The sequence below is a fragment of the Marmota marmota genome, unplaced genomic scaffold (assembly GCF_001458135.2).
Source record: "Marmota marmota marmota unplaced genomic scaffold, marMar, whole genome shotgun sequence".
NCBI lineage: Eukaryota > Metazoa > Chordata > Mammalia > Rodentia > Sciuridae > Marmota > Marmota marmota.
In genome coordinates, this window is record NW_026000057.1 from 26,311,138 (window position 1) to 26,332,963 (window position 21,826).

General features: G+C 39.0%; 2 protein-coding genes across 10 annotated transcripts in view; one reads left to right on the plus strand and one right to left on the minus strand.

Moving 5' to 3' along the window:
• Positions 1–11,563, plus strand: part of Bmpr1b (bone morphogenetic protein receptor type 1B) — a 276,179-nt gene extending 264,616 nt beyond the window's left edge. For all 8 annotated transcript variants that reach the window (XM_048813647.1, XM_048813649.1, XM_015484573.2 and 5 more), the window contains 3 exons: positions 2,445–2,620; positions 6,133–6,263; positions 7,794–11,563. In XM_048813647.1, the coding sequence (XP_048669604.1) occupies positions 2,445–2,620; positions 6,133–6,263; positions 7,794–7,919 (433 nt within the window). In that variant the 3' untranslated portion in view covers positions 7,920–11,563. The remainder of the gene's footprint in view (positions 1–2,444; positions 2,621–6,132; positions 6,264–7,793) is intronic.
• A 3,092-nt stretch (positions 11,564–14,655) lies between these two features.
• Unc5c (unc-5 netrin receptor C) overlaps positions 14,656–21,826 on the minus strand; it is a 344,358-nt gene continuing 337,187 nt past the window's right edge. For both annotated transcript variants that reach the window (XM_048813645.1, XM_048813646.1), the window contains one exon: positions 14,656–21,302. In XM_048813645.1, coding sequence (XP_048669602.1) covers positions 21,137–21,302 — 166 coding nt within the window. In that variant the 3' untranslated portion in view covers positions 14,656–21,136. The remainder of the gene's footprint in view (positions 21,303–21,826) is intronic.

Sequence of the window (21,826 nt, forward strand, 5' to 3'; positions counted from 1 at the left end):
CTTTCAAGCATAGATACATGCTTGAGGGAAGAAGGGCAGAGCTTTATGTCTTAGAGAGTCTGCTACTTCATAATATCAGACATGAATTATTTAAAATTAACACGTTTGTTTAAATGTAGTGCTAAAGGCGTTTACCATGAGGTCAGTAGTAATTCTTTACAAAATTAATTTGCTCAGTGAAATTCTATTTATTTTCCTGGATATTGATAACCTCTCATTTCATGGTCTTTGTATAGCCTTTCTTTTTAAATTATCCATAGCAAAGATGGCCATAAACAGGCCTTTTCCTTCTTTCATTTCAAGTATACTGTTTTCCTACATGTGAAAGAGACACCATGAGTGGAGGTGGACTGGGGCTACCTCCCCTCTTTAGGGAAATACCAAATGATGATGACAGATATTGGGGGCTTGAAGGAATTCATAATCTTACATTGGAAATGATTATTTATTCAAATACTACCAGGGAAGATATTTATTTAGGGAGGATATTATTCAAATTCTATTTGGAAAAACACCAGGTATGGGGGAGGAAGAAGAGGAGGAATGGCCATGCTGAGATTTTGTGACTGGTGGAAGGAACTGGCTTTTATTGCATTTGACCAGAATTCTTAATTATATGTTTTTGCAGTGTTTGAAGGAAAAAAAAAAAAGAGAGAGATAACTACATATAGTCTCACCATCACCCATCCTGATTCTTTCCCTAGGTAGAAGTTACTTTTCTGTTCTCCAGCACATGTCTCCATATCACACTTTCCATTGCCACTTCCTGACTTCTCAAGTCCAAATAAACATGAAGGAGCTAAGAGTTGGAAGGGAGTGTAATTGCCAAGATCTTTATCCACTGTGGTCAGAATATAACTTTGACCTTTGCAAATGCCTGCTTTAAGACTATTCTTAGATGGCTTTCTCAGGACATGTTCTGGTTTATATTAAAGCCTTTAACCATTTTCTTTTCATTTGCAAACCCCTGTTTATTTTCTCTGCTTGAACCCAGGTTTCCTTACCTAGGGCCACCATTCTTGTGATTAAAAGTAATAAATTATAATACATTCAGAAACATATTAATGAAATACCTGCTGTATGCTCACATGAGAGGTGTGGGCAGGTAGAGCCGGAGAGAAGTTCTTCTCCTGGTAACTGGGGGTGGAGCTGGTGCAGTGTCTTTTCAGCTGACATTTTCCCAGTTTGTCATTAAGTCTCCTCTTGGCACACTTTCCTCCCTTATTTACTATTTCGATACACAGACAAATTTTTCTTTAGTATTATGTTGTAACTACTGAATGTTAATGTTTTTATTGGTTCTTTTTAGTTATCCATGACAGTAGAATCCGTTTGGACATAATTATAAGAGCATGGAATATATCTTGTTCTAATTCAGCCCCCAGCATCTCTCCTTCCCCTCCTCCTGCTCCCTTCCTTCTACTATACTCATCTGAAAATTAATGTTTTAGCATCTCTTCCTAGTCTTAGGAAAGAACCCAGTACATTAAGACCTTTTTGTCTTAAATGTAAGACAATGTAAGATGATAAGGGATACCTTCTGTTTAATAAATTTATATCTTAACTTTCATTTTATGAAGATAGGTTCTTTGTTACTCCTAGAAAACCATAAGAAATCTGGTGAGTATATTGGTGACGTGTCTTTGGGAATAGTTTTTATCTTTTGGAATAGATTTTATCTAGAAGTGAATTTCAGAAGGTTTTTTAAAAACCTTTACAGTTATGTTTTAGTGAATGCAAACCATTTGAGAGCTACAGAGCGACATCTGCTGTACTTTACATTTTCCCAAATGATGCCACATGCTTTATGTTTTAGTAGATAATGAAGCAATAAGATCAAACCCAGGTGTTGTTGTTTTCCCCAAACCTGCTAGTGTTTCCGTAAGTTTGGTATTGATCATCTGTGACATCAAAAATTCTCATGACACCTGGCTTAAAAAAATAATAATTCTCTCAGACTGGAGGTGTGGCTCAGTGGGAGAGGGCTTACCCTAGCACGCAGAGCCCTGAGATCAAACCCTAGTACTACACTACACACACACACACACACACACACACAACTGTCTTAAACAAACCAAGTTGTTATGTGCACATACCAATTATAATAGCAAAACTATTAAAATATAAAGTATTTTTAAAACTTTAATTATTAGATATGTAGCAGTGGGTTAGAGTCTATCTAGTGGTAATGCAGTTTTTTCTGTTATAGTTTCATGCTGATTTAGTCTCACATGCATTGGGTTTTTACCTGTGAGCATTTGCTATAACTTCTGGCAAGAATTATTTTTCAAAGAAATGTTTTTTATTCCCCAAAAGGTTTTCTTTTCCCACCAAGGTTTTCTTTTCTCACCATCTACTACAGCCCTATTTAAAACCATCACTTCAAACTGTCATTTGAGGGTCCTCTTTGCTATTGATAACACTCTGCTTTATTCTTTCCATAGTGATACAAATGAAGTTGACATACCACCCAACACTCGTGTTGGCACCAAGCGCTACATGCCTCCAGAGGTGTTGGATGAGAGCTTGAATAGAAACCACTTTCAGTCTTACATCATGGCTGATATGTACAGTTTTGGACTCATCCTTTGGGAGGTTGCTCGGAGATGTGTTTCAGGAGGTAAGAAACCGTGATGTCTCTGAAAAGCTACTATGGGAGTTACTGCAAATCCTTTCTTGCTGATCAGAAATCGAAGTCATATTGTCTACAGAATAAGGTTTTCTTTTATTTCCCTTTTTAAAAAGAAGTTTATGTGTCACAATCTTACCAGGGAATGATATTTGACAGAGTAATCTTTGCCTCCTTCCCTCCATCTGCTGTTGAAGAATCTCTTCCAAACACTCTGTTAACTTCTCCTATCTTCTCAAAGAATGTCTTCTGCTGCTCTGTGTATTGTCTCATTTCTCTTTTGGGCTTTTCCTCCAGAAGTTCTCCTTCATGTCAATCCTCTTTTCTACCAGCCTTTTCTCACCTACCTGTCAGCTCCTTCCCCAACCCCACTCTCCCATCCCCTGTGCTTCCTCTGCAGAGATTACTGTGGAGACATAACCTCTGGATGGGACACCCATTCATTAACTTCTCTATTTCTTTATTTTCTATAAAACTTCTTGTAAACTAATTTTTAAACATTGATTTTTAGCAAAAGGAAATTAAAGCATCAGAATATTGTTATTGTTTATGATAATTTTTCTACAAGCATAGGGATTCCCTAAAAGACCAACTATAGTTGATATCAAAAAGATATCCTTAAATATTCAGAAGTATTATTGGTTGTGCTGTTTTCGTTTACTGCTACCTTATCATCTTCTAGTAGATTCTGATTCTTTTTAGGTAACAGAGTATTATCCTCTTCTGGGTCAAGTACAAAATTATACACTGTAAATTATTCTGCACATGGTTGTGCTCCTGAAAAAAGGTTGATGCTGCTGTGGTTCCTCTACATGGCCAATTTAAATGTTTCTTGTAATCATGAACTTGCTCCAAGTTGTGAAAGTACATATAACTATTACTGGGAATTGTTCCTTTACCTGCTCTTTATTATCTGGGACATCTTGGGAAAGTTGCTAAACTTTTCTTTGATTCAGTGTTTTATTAAAAATGAGGCATATTATTGTATGTACCTCAGACAGTTGTGATGTTTCAATGAATGTAAAGAGAATTAAAACCACCTGGCACATAAATGGCACTCTGTTAGCAATACATACTATTAATTTTCTTTTTGGTTGGTGGAGCCTTAATATATGCAGATTTGTATTTAAATTAAATAAAAGCAAGAAGCAGTTAATGGATAAACATTATACATATAGATGTAGAAAGATCACCTTCAATAATGCAGTGCCTTCTAATCACCTTGGGAATTCTGAGCCTTTTATAAGCAATTTGAAATAGAACACATTCCCTTTGAAATGAGAAAACTGTTTGTACAAAAGAAAGTGAATACAAGAAATTTACTATAACCAGCTATTGACTAAATCTCCTGTTGTAAGTATGAAGAAGAAGAGAAGTAGCCAAAACATAAATAGATTAATTGCTTTTGCCTTGATTTCATACTGTGTAAGTAGGAGGGGAATTTATTTTTGAATAATCTGCTTGCACTGAACTAGAATAGTTTTATAGATGTTAAAGGTATAGTAGAGTACAAGATTACTTTCTACTTTTGTTTTCCTGAACATCTAAAGCAAATAGGTCTGCAAACTAGAAGTCTAGGTTTGAAAAGCCTTATGTCAAATAGAGAAGAAATGATCCCCAGCTTTAGAAACAAACTAGTTTTATGTGCACAGCAGGGTCTTAATTGCTTTGCCTGGGTTGTCTTTGCAGGTAGAGGTTTGAGAAATATCCCTGCAGGAGATCAACTTGCTCCTCAGGCCAACTGCATGGCCTTGAGCAAGTTTTTTAAGCCCTAGGAACCAAGTTTCCTCTTTGTGTGTAGTAATCCTTTCTCATGAATGTGTTTGTGAGAATTTAATCAGATGAATTATACAGCATACCTACCTGCATGCTTGGTCTAAGTGGGCTCTCAAAAAATGTGTTTCTTTTCTCTTTTCCAGAGAGGCAAAGCACAGTAATTTTTGTTCTGTAACATTTTGAAGTTTTATAAAGATGTTGGAAGACTGGGGAGTTTGTCTTTCTAGTTCAGGAAATCTGGGGTGAAGGAGACATAATCAGATGTAGGCCTTTCAAACTTGAGAAGGAAGTAGTGGGGAAAGAGAAAATAAACCACAAAATTAAATGGCAGCTCACATGGAAATTTTGATAACTTGGTTACATGATAAAGAGAAAGAAGTAAGGTCTATGTTCAAAGTCAGAATTTGATTGACTCATAATTTTGTATGATTGGTTCTGCTCGTATCTATTGTAGTTTATATTCCTGCCTCACCATCCATCCATCCATCAATTCATCCAAGCAATGGCACCACCATTAGACACTGAGGGAAATGTGAGATGAATCAAGTAGATCTGGTGGTTGCCCTCAAGATGTTTGCAGGACCGTTGTCTTCATAGTCATAAAGGGAGGAAAAATTGAAAAGCAGCTGATCTCCTATGTGTCTGACCCTGTGCTTTTATTATCTTTTATACTGAGATGATAAAGAAGCACAGGGAAGGAAATAGAAACATAGTTAATGCATGTAAGAGGCTTAGTTGTCACAGCAGGGGGGGCACAAATGATGAACAAATGGTGGGTTGGAATGGTCTTTTATGATTTTGAATGGGTTTGATGTTACAAAAAAGAGCATAACACACACCCAGGTTTTGCCACAGTGAACCTCCAGTGGATTTTCTGATGTGGCGTAAAATCTGCCAACTTGATGGTTTCATCTTTGTCAGGTGAAAAGCGGTAGCATTTCTATAAAAGGTGATTTAGGATAGGGAGCAATGGTGCTCTGGAAAGATTTTTCAGAAGAGAATCCATTCATCCTCTGAGAACAGGAGCTGCTTAGCAGTATTGTGAGGAGTTCATCAGATAACGTTAAAAGAAAGACACCACTAGCCTTTTTTAAAGGACAGACTGAAGAAAGTAAAAAGTACTTATTAGGAAAGATCAAATAGAGGAGTATATACAGAAAAAAAAAGAGAAAATAAAAATTAGACAATCTTTAAACCTAAAAATATTGTTAAGATTTTCAGTATACATACAACTTTCCAAATATTTAATGTGTAAAAAACCCCATTCTTATGATTAAGCAGAAAAAAATGTCTGACATTTTGCAACCAAACTTATGATATTCCTAATTTCAAATTACAGTAATAGAAACAGTCACATATTATGTAGTATGAATTCAAGATGTGGTTTTCAAATTTGCATTGATTTAATATAAATGTCTTAAAGATTTGGTCTTTATAAAATTGGAAATTTTGATATGTTCATTTCACTTAGCATTTGGAAGTTAGAAAAAAATAGCAAAATAGCTTGAAGATCTATGAAAGTATTTTCTTCTGGGTGTTTTATTTTTTTGTAAGTTAGGCTGAGAACCATTTGGATAAGGTTTCTCCCCCCCCACAAGATCTATTGTTTGTTGGCCTAAACTTGTATTTAATATTGATAGTCATTTTCTTTGAGAACAGTTTGTCTGTTAAGAGTTTTTTTTCCCCCTACTTTACAGAAAATAATAGTACTGAAAACATATTTTCAGGTATAGTGGAAGAATACCAGCTTCCCTATCATGACCTGGTGCCCACTGACCCCTCTTACGAGGACATGAGAGAGATTGTGTGCATCAAGAAGTCACGGCCCTCATTCCCCAATCGCTGGAGCAGTGATGAGGTAAGGCCTGAGGTCACTGTGTGTTCCATGGTCATCTCAACAGACTTTTCCTCTTTTGCCCTAATTCCAAGTATTCCCTTAGTGACATTCTTCTTTGTTTTGATGATGATGATAATGCTGTCTTACTGCAATTTATATGGAGCTATGTGTAGTGTGCTGAATCTTCTGTTCATTTCTTCCAATTTTACTTTGCCACTTTCAGAATATATTGGGTGGGTCAGCATTGAGCCTACAAAATAGATAACATTATATCATTTATTTATGAAGTCTTGATATTTGCCTAAAGGCTATTATTTGTTTTTATGAATATACTTTAAGCATCGTGATTTTTCTTCATAACAAACCCAGAAATAGCTTTCTGCCATTTGGATGAGAGAAAAAGGCAGGTATCTGAAGAGCTGAGCTTTCTGTACAATGAAGTGGTACAAGTGGTTCTAGTTGAGCTGCCTGACCGAGTGTCTTTGTTAATAAGGATAATGAGATATGATTTGAACAAATCCATATTCAGTTTGGCTCTGAGGGCTTACTGGTAAAACCCAGATATTTCTGGAAAGGAGCTAACAGAAAGGACAAAGTGAATTGGGCAGGACATGCCTTTCAGACTCTGTTTCCTCTGCCCCTCGTGCTTCCTTCACTCACTGTGCCTTCGACTCGTCCAAGCCCTAGAGTTCTCCAGCATGCTGGAACATTGGAGATGAATTTGAAGTACACCCAGAGAAATAAAAGAGACTCTTATCAAAATTGAACCAAACCCAGTGCAATCAAGCAGGCAGAGTACTATCTATGAACTAATTGTTCAGTGTAAAATTCTTAGAAAAATAATCTTTGTTTTATTGGCTTTGCATGTAGTCACTGAAATGATAAATAATATGAATGTTTTCCAATGAACTGTGCAGAAAGCATTTTGAAATGCTGGAGTTACATTATTTCAAAGGTAGTTATGGGTGTCTATGTTATTTGGAATCCCTTCACTAAGTATTTCTGATGAAGTGAAATTGTGCTTTTCAATAAGAAGACCAATGATTGATGTAGCATGGGAGAACACAGGAGAAAGTTTTAGTGATGCTGTGCACAGGTCATTAATCTTGTTAAGTGGTACAGTGTGATGCTAATATGGAGCAGGCAACTGTGGTTTAGGAATAACCATGTTTTTTTGAATATTATAAATTAGATGAAATATTTAAACTTATCAAGTTTATAAACAATCTGGGAGTGTGGGATAGAACACAGACTTCCTTGGTGTCTGTATATTTGCTTAATATTCAAAACTTCTTCAAATAGACCCTGTACCATCAGCAAAACATTTGCTTGCTCCTATTTCAAGAAAGACCTGAAAATCTTTTTGAGTTATTATCATTTTACATAAGAAGGAATTTTAATGGAATTTTGTTACTATGTAGTTTTAAGGGTACATCTAAAAATTATTTTCAGATTTTATGAACCCAAAACTGAAAGACAAATATCAAGTGCCAGCTTTGCAGATAATATATTTCTTAAACATTATTCCAACATTCCTCCTCTTTTTCACAGTGTCTAAGGCAGATGGGGAAACTCATGACGGAGTGCTGGGCTCACAATCCTGCATCAAGGCTGACAGCCCTGCGTGTTAAGAAGACACTTGCCAAAATGTCAGAGTCTCAGGACATTAAACTCTGATATGAGGGTAAAGGAAGCATCTCCGCCGAAGGCCAATAGATACTCGTCTGCTGTGGGCAGAGCAAAAGGTGTTAAAGAAGCATCTGCAGTCCAAGCCTCGAATGTTGTCCTGCTTCTTGGTGGGTTCAGACCTTACCTCTCAGGGAGCAGCCTGGACATAGACTAGAGAAGTTCCCAGAACCCCAGATTCCTCTGTGTCTGTTTGTAGGAGGGAGAAACCGCTTGGGTAACTTATTCAAGATTACGATGCATGTTGCTTTCTAAGAAAGCCCTGTATGTTGGGATTGCCATTTTTTTAAAAAGATGCTTTAATTTTGCCAAAATAAAACAAATATTGTATATGTTTTAAGGTTTATACTATTATAGTTTAATGATAACAAAAGTTCTTCCCAGAAACTGTTGGAAGGTAAATTAAAATATATGTTTTTCCATTGGTAGAATGTGTTGCACTCTAACAAAAGACAGTCTGTGAAATTGGAGAACATAGAATGGAACTCATCTTAAGATGACCCCCAACCTGGCCACCTCCTACCACTTTGGCCAGCCCTGAATTTGAGGCTGCCACAACAATGTGAATGCATGTGGGCACAAGTTCTACCTTTCTGGGAACACGTTTTGGAATTCCTGCAGGTGGCCTTTTGCAGCTTCAGACAACATGGAACAAATGAAGGTTTTATGTGTCTGTAATAGAAGTGTTGATGGGTGTTCTTCAGAACCACTTCTGTCTCTGATTGTGTTCGGCTGTTCTTTCATGGTGAAATCCCTTCCTTTTCATTAAACACAAGCAAAGCTTTTTCTCATGTGCAGAGAATTGACCTGTGCATGCTTTTGATCTCTCAAATAGAAAGATCAATATTAAATAAAATGGCCATGAGTTGTGTTAAAGACAAGGTACTCTAAAATAATTTGCTATTGTGTTGTAAGAACATGTCAGTAAGGTAGGGAGGACGCTGAGGGTGCAGATGACTTGTTTCTCATATGTGCAAAGGAGCCTATCTCAGAAGCACAAGGAAAGAAGTATGCACACCTTATTTTGTATGGTTAAGGATGGTTTATTTTTGTTCTTTTTTCTTATCTGAATTAAGAGATAGAGGGGAAGCATCTGTCTGGTTAATTTCATTAAACTTTAATTTAAAAATAGATAAATATAACCTTCAGATAGAATAGCAGAAGAGAGTTAGTGGAGACCACAAGATATTATGGCTGCTGTGATTTATTATGCTAGAATAAATATGGATCTAACATGGGCATCTTCAATGATCATTTCACATCTTAAGATCACTGGCTCACTTTATTCTTGTGATGTTCAATTCACTATTTAATTTATTATTGTTTTTCTGCTCTGTAATACTTGCATAAAATATTTCTCCATTTACACCATTCTACGGGATTTTAACTTTTGAGCAATAGGAATAAAATCATCGACAGTGCCAATATTCCCTAGCAACAAGAATCTAATAGTTTTAAATTGTGCACACTGTTCTCAATTTTTTTTTTCATTTCATTTCCTTACTGTGGTTTTCCTTTGCTTCTTTAGTAGTTAGTTAAAAAAAAAAAAAAAATTGTCAGCACTTCCCCCTTGGTGTTTAAAAAAGACATTCCTTCCAGAATACTCCAGGGGGCAGTGTTTTCTAATGCATTTTCAGCGGGTGACTGAAGGATGGAAAACTTTTGAAAAATTGACAGCTGCATGAAAAATGAGAAAATATTTTTCTCACTTCTGAAGTAGACCTGCAGTTGGTGTCTTGTTCATCCAGAGAACACTCTGAAGCAATGAGTGCATGGGAGACTGCTTTCGGTTTAGGAAAATCATGAGAAATGCAGCACTCTCCATTCTGCATTCTTTTCCCTGGGTTTCTTCATAGCAACGTTTTGTTTTTCACTCAGAACAATTTCTGAATCCTTGAGTTTGAAAAAAAACTTAGGAGTAAAAACAATTGGTACCAAATATAATTGTAGTCAGAAGGCTGCTTACTGATATTAAAGTAACCTCAATAGCAATGTAAAGGTTCGTGTCTGTTGTGTCAAATTATATTTTTTGTGATAGTTTAGAAGGAATACAAGGTTAGAACTAAGTGTGATGATCACCTGAGCCTTGGAGAGAAACTTTGGTGCCTCTAATCAGATCATCTACAAACAAGTAAGTAAGCATTTTTGCCAGTTAAGCAGAGCATAGTGTTTTTTTCTTGGATTTCCCTAAATGTAAGTGAGGTTGGGTTCACCTCTTAGATAAAACTGCGTTGTCTTTTTCTTGAACATCAATAACTTCAAATGAGAAAATTTTGTGGAGAGGTTATGATTTAAAAGTAAACTAGATTTCTAGGGTTCCAGTGGATAGAAGGAAATTCAAATAGTGTCCAAATTTCTTCTTTGTTGTTCATTTGGTTGTTTTGGGGAAAACTGATAGCTTACTTTATAATCCCCAACCTGATTTATTTACTATGAAAATTTGAAAATGATTCCTGAAATATTTTAAAATACCCACATAGCTATGATAGTATTTCAGTGAAACAAGAATTTATGAATAGATTTTTTTTCCTCTGTATCTTACCAAAATATACTTTTCTTAGGTAATACTAAGTTGTTCTTGAAGACTACCTACTCAGCTCCCAATAATCCTTTATAGTTTTAAAATTTCTAGCAGCTAAGTGAATTTTATTTTTATTATTATTATTTTGTTTTGTCTTTCAATTGAACGAGTGAGAACCTGACAGTCATGTAGTTGATTGCTTATTTTCTTCTAACCCCTCTGTCCCAAAGGAATCCTAAATTATTAGTTGTTAGATAAGCTTTGTATGCTAAGATGTTCAGGTTTATAGCTTATGTATGTGTGTACATATTATTATAAATATAGATGTATATATAAATATTATGTTCAGCCTGGAGTCTGGCACAACTCCATTATGTGGATTAGAGAGTAAAATATTATGGATGATAAAGTACTAAATGAAACATAATATTTATTTATGAAAGCATATAGATTGTTAACTCACCAGTGAAGTGCTCTGAGCATCATGTATGAGGAGATCGGCCTTTGACTTGGAAACGCTGCTCAAAAGTCACTCATGACAATTCTTTTTATTCCCCAAAAGAAATCTTCTTAGAAAACATGCTGGGGTTTTATTTAAAGGGAATTTTTGGATTCTGCATTTCAATTGGTGTGTAGTCAAGTATAGCATGTACTTAATTAATGGCCGAATTGCGTGCTCCTAGTGTCATGCATTTTCTTTTGGAGTTTCATGTGGGGCCCATCCTGGCTCCTTGGAAGGCAGAGAGAGGAGAGTCGTCCACACTTGAGTTTGTTCAGTCCTAATATCTCCTCAGGAAACTGTCCCATAGCAGTGGGAATGAAAGGAGTAGCATCAAAAGCGATTTAGTTTAGCAATTATTCCTCTCACAAAACAAACACAACAATGCCACGTTTGGGGGAGAAAAGTTGGGAATATATAGGGGTTTTGTTGTCTGTCTGTTTCAGAAGACTCATTTATGTTCTTCGGGGGGAACCAGTGCCTTACGAATTTGTATATACTGTAATTATTCAGGACTAGGGAACAAACAATTGTATTGTATTTGTTACAAATTGTATATGGCTTTGTTTTAACATTCCCTTAAATAAAATGGTTTCATTCTCCCCTTAGAGAAAACATGCCTGTTATCTCGTGATTGTGTCTTTTCTTGTTTTTGAAAATATCACATTGTAACAGGAGGAAAGCAAGGAAGACGGCAGATGCAGGTAAGTGTGAACATTTTGTGGAAAGAGAACAAGCAACATGGCTCAATGGCTTCCATTTTCCCTGTAATTAGGAAACACAGTCATCTGCTGAGAATAAGGGAAAAGTCGGGGCCGTCAGTGGTTTGAGGAGAGTGAAGAAGGTTTAAAATTGCACTGTGGAGAACGATAGCTTCCCAGAGAAACAGCCAGCTAGGTATGGGCAAGACCAAGGGCCAGTGGAGGTAGGTCATGCTGGGTGACACCATAGCCCAGTCTCTGGGCCACCAGCCGGCCTGTATGTGAATCCAGGCTAAGTCATTCTCCCAACTCTGTGACACTAGGCATGTTCTGAACTTCTCAAAGACTCACCTTCTTCCCTGTACAGGGGAGAATAATATTAATAGCTACCATGTGGAGTTGTTCTGAACATGAAATAATCCTTGTACCAAGCATAGTTAAGCATCCAACTATTGCTGTTAGCTCTATTACAGATTCATAGTGCCCATTTTCTATGTGGCTTGTGATTTTTATTTTATTTTTTTCAGCAACCCAAAATACAGGCACAGAGACAGCAATGATTAGATTAATTTAGCACTGGGGTTTTTCAGTCACAGGCAGCAGCACATCATGGAAAATAAGAATTACTATCATCAAAGGGCCATGTGACATGGACTGTAGAAGAGGCTGCTAATAGACTGGAAGGAACTAGTCAGAGGAGGGAATCCTGGCGGAGTTGGAGCTGTATTGGTGGCTTCTGAAAGAGCTGCTATGGTCAGAATCAAGATTTCAAAGGGGGACCAGTAAGACTAAGGACAGGCTGAGGGTGTGATCTCAGGAATGGATCTCAGGAATTTAGTGAGTGGACAGGATTATTGGTGATGAAAGAGGAACCCCAAGGCCTGGCTTTTAGATATGCCGTGGATTTCAAAGAGCATATGAGGCAGAATTGTCCAAAGGCCTTGGAAAAAAGGGTGGGTAGTTTGTGGGGCCAGAAACTGGAGGTGAGGTGGTAGGGCCCACTGGCCTGAAATGCATGGAGTCGTTTTTATGCAAGGGTAATGATCTAGCAGATGGAAAATGGTATGAGAAAGACCCTGCCTCCTTGACAGCTGTGAGGCCCTTGGAATGTGGAAGAACAAGGCTACTGCTGTGGCCTCAAAAACTTTCCCAGGGGAGGAGAAGATCCTCTGCCAAAGGGCAGCAAAAGTATTAGGGCTGTTTTTCCAAAGGTTTTGAACCTTGGAGAGCAGGTTGGGAAGTTTGATTTTGAGGGGGACCCATTGGAAATGGGATCAGGAGAGAGGAAGCACAGAATTGTTTGGGGTGGAGCATGTAGGAGGTTTTGCATCATGAACTGTAATCGGGGACTGAAAAGTCAGCCTGTGGCTGTCCATGTTGGCAGCTTCATTCCTGCCAACTGAAATGTGACTCACAGTTGGGGTTCAGACTGACCTGGTTCAAATCCCATCATGTTCATTTTCTGAGTCCTGCAGAAGTATACAACTTTGCACCCCCAACCTTCTCACCTATAAAATGGGATAAAAATCCCTATGTCTGCCTTATAAGGCTCTTATGAGGAACATGAGATGACACATGAAGTGTGTGACAGCCCCATGCCAGGTGCATAATAGGTGCTCAAAACACCACCTGACATTAGTTTCACCTGGAGATTTCCATTGGAACACCCCTCCCACCCTTTCTGCTCCCCACTTTATGCTGAGACAGCCATGCTTTTCTAGACTCACAGGCAGACAGTAAATCCCAGCCAAGGAAAAAGTTTCTTCTTTTGGGTCACTTTAGGGGCAGGCATGGTTGTCCCATCTGTCACAGTGGCAAAGTATAGATGCCCCCACTCTCAGGAGAACAGAAATGGTTGCTCGCTGATTCCTAACCACATTGGGATATAATCCAGCTGTCCTGTCTCTGGGCCTAGGCGAAGTTCTTTGCCTAACACCCACAGGCAGGCACAGAGGGATGGATGGAGAGCGTGGTCAGTTTTCAGAACTTTCCAGTGACCTCAATTTGGAGACAGGCTGGAGTTGGGGCCCCTGACTTGACCTTGAAAGCCTTTGTGTGCTCTCCTAGGAGCAGCAGCTTTCTCAGCGGGATTCCCAACTGCTGAAGCTCCAGAGGAGAGGTCAAAAATGGGCTGAGACAGTGCTACCAAGTGTTTTCTTTGTACAATTTTTGTTTACTTTTTAATTGAATTTTTATTCTTCCAACTACAGGCCTCCCATTGATTCTACCCAGGTTCCAGTTTACATAGTTTCATTATTTCCTTGGCCCTGAACAAACATTTATGATGCCACCACTGAATCCATGGTAAGTCGCTGTCCTGAGGCCCATGGATGAGAGTTGCTCAACCCTGCTGCAGTTGCCTACACTGGCTAACCAAGCTGAGGACCCTTCTTGAAGTAGTTCTCTCAGGGAGGAAAGGGGGACCATTGCTCCCACTCCTCAGTCTCATAGCTGCTTTTCACCTCTCACCTGGAGCTTTCTGCTTGCTCCCTAAGGGAACAACTAGGAGATCTGTTCCCAGTGGAACACCTTTGCTGGTATTTTGCTCCAGCTCTAAGCTACGTCATGGGGTTTCTGTCAACCTTTCATTTCCTGTTAGTGTCATTGTTTATAAACTCCATTTATAATCAGATCTCTGAGGGTAGGACCTGACACCACTGGCAAGTTCTCCAGGAAAATTTTGACACAGATGGTCTAAGACACTCATTCTTAAGTGCTCACTGGCATCACCTGGGAACTTTCCAAACTCAGTGCCCAGGCTGCAGCCAGACCAATTACACCAGAATCTCTTGAGGTAGGGCCTGGGCATTAGTTTCTGAGTCTGGGGTGATGCCAGTGTACAGCAATGTAGAAGAAGCACTGTCTTAGAATTTCATCCTGTGACTGAGGGAGGTTGTGACTACCATCCACACAAGATCCAGAGGTCTTTGGTCCTACCGAAGAAACATGATGATGCTTAATACGAAGGAATAATTTGTCATGAAGAAACCAGGGAGGCAGGCTCTCTGTTGCTTATAAATATAATTTATTACCTGTTTAAAAATTCTTTCTTACATTTTGTACATGTTGGCTGATGGAATAAATGCAGGCAATTTACAAACCAAGGGGACTGCAGGAAGAGTCAGGAGCGGCAGTAAGAGAGAGCAAAGAGGCACACCCAGAGCTGGTGTCCCTCACCTCTGCCACACAGCAGGGCGACAGACAGAGTGCCCAGAGCTCTCCTCTGTCACCAGGGAATTTTTTTTTTTTAGAAAAGGAATTGCATAGAAGATACAGCAAGAGGGAACTTCACAACAACAAAAGAGGTGTTCCATATCTGAGAAGCCAAGGTTGTGTTGTTTTGCTTTAAAAAGAAAAATGACAAAGCACAAAACCTCAATCTGACATTTCTGCGGTTGAACTGTTCCAAAGAAGACAACAGGAGGACGAGCCAGCCTCTCCAACTCAGACCGCTGCCAGTTGTTCTCTGACAAACCCTGGTTGTCATCTTTAGAAAAAGCAAAGAGGAAGTCACCATGCTACAGCTCAACATTCAACACAGACGACACTGTGACATCCAACACACACACAGTGATAATATTCCCTGCATCTGGGCCCAATGCCTTCTGTCTGGGCGAGGGCTTCACTGTCAACAGCAGATCTAGGTAAGACTGAAGAAGGCAAGTCACCTGATGAACTCGTCCTGATTCTTGCTCTTTTTTTTCTTTCCCAAGGCCTGGAGGACTATACAACTGAGGTCACACCCCTACATTTACAGATGTCATTGAGGACTTTAGGAATACAAAAGGGCAAAGGCATTTCCCACTGGCTGTAGATTTTTTATGCTATTTTAAAACAAGCCTTGCTTTAACATCTAGAACACACTCAAGCCATGATTTTTGATGTTGCCTTACCATAGTGCTGAGGATCCAAGGCCAAGAGCTGATCAACCTCTAGGGTGCAGATCAGTAAAAGCTGCACACAGTTCAGGTTCCAAAATCCACAATGGGGAGTGCTCCACCCCTGTTAGTGGCATCCAGCTCCACAGCAAGCCTGATAGTGCCTCCTCCAGTAGACCTCAAGGATGACCCATGATTTAGACTTATTTGTAAGGGAGCCTGAAGTGTTATGATGTGCACTTGATAACCTTGCTAAAGCACAAATTTGAAGTGGTATGATAAAATGCTGCTGTTGTAGGGTAACACAATGGCTGTTGGGCAGCTGATTTTACCTGGGGGCAGCTTCCTTGTTTTCTATTCAACTGGTGGGGCCATGACTGCCGGTGATGTTCTACAGGGATTTCCAGTTTAGGATTTTGAGAATTTCTGGAAAGATCGGTTTGAGTATGCAAGTGTGTGAGTACACAGAGGACTGGGGAACAGCCCCTGAGAATTGCTTGGTTTTGTGCGCTCATACATTTGTGGAGCCCTGTGGGTTTGTCCTGGTAATGCCTCCCCAACCACACTAAAACATGCCTGAGGCATACAGTACACTTGGTTGAATGAGCCCATTAATGTCCCACCACAGATCAATACAGGCAGTGGCCAAGCCCACTGGAAAACCTAGGAGCCATGAACTCTTCTGACAACAGTAAAACGTGAACAGCCACATGGCCAGTGAGATGAAAGAACCAGGAGGGAAGTTCACTGTTAGACCTAGTCTGTAGAGAAAATCTACCCTTGACATACAAGAGCATCTCCCCGCTTTTCAAAAATAGGTTTTCAGGCCAGAATTTTGGAAATAATTATGACTTCATTTGGCTTACTTATCCTATATGGACACAAGCTTAAATTAACATTGGTTACAATATACTTATTCCCCATATTCCTTATTTCATTAAAAAATCATTAGGGATGCAAAGGAAATCTTTCAAAGTGATCATTAAAGCCAGAGATTATACAAATAGATCTCTTAGGGTAGAGAAACAGTATTTCATTGCACAGAGGAAAAGTTCTAAGGATTTCAGTCACATCAGCTTAGTACATTTAAAAAATATAAAAATAATACAAAAACAAAGTATAATAGTTGGTCCTATGAGGCACTCGAAAGGTTAAAAAAATTATTAGCTTGAGATAATAATAAAAATATTCCTTATTGGATCTATAAAATCTAATGGTCATTGGCCACGGTCATCTTTACGAATAATTGGTTTTGAGCAATGGCATTTCTGATTTACAAAGGCTTCTCTGTTCTCAAAGAAGATGGCTGGAGCCTGATTTCAGTTCAGCTGTTTCTGTGGCACTCCCTTCATTCATTGGCCTTGGACTTGCACTGAGGTCTCCATATGAAACTTATGCCCTGTCCAGAACAACTGCTTATGAAAAGCTGAAACTCACATTCAGCTTGAAGACTGAGACTCAACAAGTAAACCTTTCCACCTTCATTATCCACTCTTGGAGGTTCTTACACAGGTTTATGTTTGGTCCTGGGGCAGGCCTTCTAGAAGCAAAGGCCTGAGGATTCTGGGGAGATGTGAGCATCTCCCCAGCTCCCCACTTCTTGTGTAGATTACAGAGCATGAATTACCCAGGAGCACAGCCGCTGTGTCCCTGACAGAGACACACAGGAGGAAACTCAGGGCAAGAGCCTGGTTTGCTCTTCTCCAGAAGAAAAGTCTAGAGTCTACCTACCTTCTGAATGATGGGTTATAAAGATACCTCACTTACAGGAAAAGGCCCTTAAAGACCCTTTACTTCATGCCTGGTTTCCAGAGTGTCCTAAACTCAGGCCCCATGACTTTTCCCTAAAAAATGGCTCTGTTCTTTGATGGTCGAATATGAAAATGGCTAATGATGATGCATTTTAGTGTTGGGCACTTCACTCCACAGTGCTCTGCCCTCCAAGAGGTTGGACCACTCATGTAAGAAGGGGGTTCTGGCACCACAGGTGAGTGTCCATTTTGGAAAATGTCCATGAAAGGCTGTTAGCTGTGTGTTCTTTGGTGTCACACATACTCGCATCATGGTCTGCCCAGTTGCCAATATTGAATCCAACTTTATTCCTTCCAGATCACTTTAAGAAAATCTGAATTAGGGTTGTGAAAAGAAAATAAAACCAGGATGAAACCTCTGCCATTAGAATCCCAAATTCAGAAGAAAGGCTTCTTCTCGATCAACAGTCACAATTTCTCTTCCTTTAGACATAGTGTTCCTATTTGCATATATAAGACTTATTTCTTTCTAAGCAGATACTCTTACATTTCCAAAGATAAATATTAGGAGAGGAGATTTAAAATATACAAAGCCCAGTTAAAACCATAAATGTTAAAAATCACAACTTCCAAAGACTTTTATACAGATTTTATGTATTTCTGTTACAAGAAAGCAAATAATGATGCATATGAATGACTTGATGATGTACTAGGCTCATAATGACATGTAATTTTGAGATGGATGATTGAAGTGAAACTGTGAGAAGAAGAAAATTACACATTTGAAGTGATAATATCCCCACATCTATTTGTTAAAAAGGTCCTGTTGAGTTGTACAGGTACACATTCCCTTTGTCAAACAACTTATATTAAACTCAGGGCAGATTGCATTCCACACCACTAGATGGCACCATGCACAAATGATAGTTCTCTCCCTCTATCCAAATGAAGGAAGCTGGCCTTCCCCAAACTGTGTAAGCAGGATGTGGCACATTGGATGGCTGATGAAGTGGCTTCCTATGAAATGAACTGTTCTGTCCAGACCTTCTAAGTTGGAAAGCAATCTAACAGCTATTACTTCACTCCCAAAGAGAAGGAAAGCAGAATTCTTAGTGAAAATTGACATATGGTGTGTTGTTTGGAAGGAAGTTGTTCTTCATCTGATAGGAAACATGAGCTCTGTGATAGATGAGTAACTTGCAAGGAGTCAATCATTCTTCCCTCTTCTAGTGGTGAGGGGTTGGACCAAAAAACAAGCCTCTGAAGTGAACCCTAAGGGCCTTCAATGGCTTTAACAACACCATTCCTGCTTGCTCACTGTTTGTTGATATTTTTTTTAATCAAAATTTTTCAGCAAAAGTTTTGGGATTGATTTCATATGTATAACTACATATTTTCTCCCCTCTATTTTTATGAGGTACAAAAGTTCCTGATATCCAGATCAGATTTCTTGGTTTCTATAGATGATTCTGCAACACCAGTACTAAAGAACAATCTTGACAAGTTTATTTTAAGATGCAGCCATGGACAACAACTCCTGCTCTTTTTAAAAATATCTAAATTTTTTAATTTAGTAAAATCTCATTGGTACAGTCATTATCCACTGAACTTGTGTACTAGTGCAATCTTCCTCTTCCTGATCAGTGGAACAAATATTTTTATATACGGAAATTTGAATGCACAGGTTGGCTAGAGAGAGATTATACAATATGTATCTAAAACAAAAGATAAATAGTACAAAAGAGGCTCCATAACAAGGTACCAACTGTTCCTCAATCATGGGGCTGGAGAAATCTGAGAATATCAAGAGGTATCCAAAATGGGAGAGGAAATACATGTTTTAAGATGGGATAAAATGTATAAAATGATTTCTAATTCAAATTCAGCCAGCATTCTGGATACCTCCAGCCTTAAAGTAAACCACAGTTATGTTTAGAATGTTCTTATTTAAGCACACTCAGTCTTGGTTTGGCTTCTGGCTTTGACTTTGTTCCCCACCAGCTGAATGAATGGATTCGCTGTGTTAAATGAAGAGCCTGTGATGGTCCCAAGGAAACTTCCTTGTTGACACAAAGGAGTTTGTTGACTAACATTTTACAGGTTAAAAAAAAGTGGGGGGGCTAATTAAGTAGCCTTTGTAAATGTTACTGAATATTATTAAAGCAAAGACTGGGGGGAATAAAACACATCAAGTTCCTACTGCAGGAAGAACTTGTAGGAATGATTTTGATATTAAGAAAACAAAACAATAACAAAGCAGAATTTACCACTAGTCAGGAAGGCAAGAAACCTAGGGGTCCCATGAGAGGAGAAGAACATGATACTAAAGGGATGCCGTCTCTCAGCGAACAGCATAATGCAAGGATATAAAGAAAGCACTTTAAAGCTGAACAAATATATTGCAGGTTAGAATAATTCTCTGCCAAGTCAAAATGATTTGAAAGGCATAATGTAGTGTATGGGGGGGAAGGCTAGCTGACTGAATGATCCAGGTCAGAGTCCGTTATTATCTTCAGACTGATGAATGAGACTGGAGGCCTAACAATGGAAGTCCAGCATTGTTGAACCTTGAAGGTGATCTGATCCCACCCCTTATGTTATAGGTAAGGAAGCTGAAATCCAATGAGTTTTAATGCCTTCCCCAAGGCAGTTCAGCTAGACAGAATTGGTTTTCTGATTTCTAGCTTTTTTCCCAACCACACTGCCCCTAAGGCAGACAGAGTACTATGGAGAGTCAACGTGGCACCACACAACTACACTACTAAGTGAAATTCAGGGGGAACACTTCTCATAGTAAGACGCAAAGGAGAAAAACCCTGTCTGAGCAAGCTGAAAGAACTGATTGATAAGCCAGTGAGTGCTTACTACCTTTCCAGGGTAGAATGGTAGAAGAGGGTCAAAGGTCAAGGAAGCAATGCCTGTTGGACTAAGCTGGTCACCCCACCCACCTCTTATGTGAGGAAGTGAGGCAGGTCTGGTCAATACCAAATACTAACAGTACCGCTAACAAAAACAGAAGTTAAAAGAAAACCCTTTTACTAAAATACTTGTAGATACTCATCAATAATAATAATGATACTTCTTTTTAAAAAAATCTTTAAATTTCATATTACAAACACGCCAAGAAGAAATGTTTTGAGCGTTTGAACATGAATCACTATCTTCCCTGCAATGCTACAGCTTTACTCCTAAAGCACACCAGGCAGGTGCACCCAAGGCATAAGGAATCTTAGTCATTTCTCCTTTACATTTAGATTCTCCCCTTCCCTGATACAAACAGTAACACTGGTTCTACAAGTTCTAGAAACAGAACATTGATTGGGAGGATTATCTGAGACACTGGATGTACGAGATTTGTAGCAAAAGTCTGACTTCTTTGTAAATTACTAATCTGAAATAGACACAACAAACCGTCCACAGCTTCAACTTCAAATGATTTGAACAAAAATAGAATGCGCCATGGACAGTGTCTGCATCCCTGTCCAATTTGATGTAAACAACATTTGTAGAAATTGGGTTTGTTAAGAAAGTTTATCCATATATCTGGATAGCAATAAAAAGCGTTTCCTAGGAAACTGTAAGATCCTGTACCATACAGCATACAGCCCAACTAAGAGGAAAATTAGGTTGACTTCTAAATTCAAGGTACACATTTACACAATTTTTCTTAACTCCTGTGATACTGTCCAAGTCAAGTGGGCATGTACATTGGTAGTCGTATCTGTTCTTCTCTCTCCCGCTGCCATCTTGCCTGTGAAGCTCATTGGTCTAGTTTGGATTTCCTCCTCAGCTGTGTTTTCCCTGGACGGCCACAGACTCCCTGTGCATTTTCCTCCTTCACCTTCATTTCCAGTGTGGTCAATACTGCCCTTCTGCTGCTAAAGACACTACTGTTTCATGTCTTCCCATTTCTTCCAAGACAGCTGCCAGCATGCTCAGGTTTCCATCTGGGAAGTTCTGTGCCTCCCAGAGATCCAGGATTACACCAGTGGGGCTTGATTTGGTGGCAAAGTAATTCAAGTACCTGTAATTGGGAATGGGAAAATGTGCTGAAAGGCAAGATTTATGGATCTATTTTCTCTTCTGTTGTTACAGGGCTGAACTTTTCTGTCTCTCCATCTGTCTTGAAGTATCTTGGCCCCACTGTGGTTTACAGTGAGCCATCCTAAATGACTAGCCCATACTTAATTAGATCAGCTCCAGACAGGAGACGTGATGTTTAACTTTGTTAACCTCAACTCTGAGTAAGATAATTTAAGAGACAAGATGTCTATGGGTCATATCCTAAACAGGAAATCAAGAGACTTATGTTTTCTTTCCAGCCCAGGATCTTTGACAGGTCGTGCCACATCCTTTGCCCGGTGGTGATGGCAACATTCTACAAAGTGGAGGCTCCTGAGGTCTCATTATAACTTAATATCAATGCTATGTTGGCATGATAATTATTCACCAAGCATTAGGTCCTGCTCCACTGGAGATGGGGAACAATAATTTAGTGAATGAATATAATATTTAGGAGCATTTAGCCTATCAACTTGGCAAAGTAGG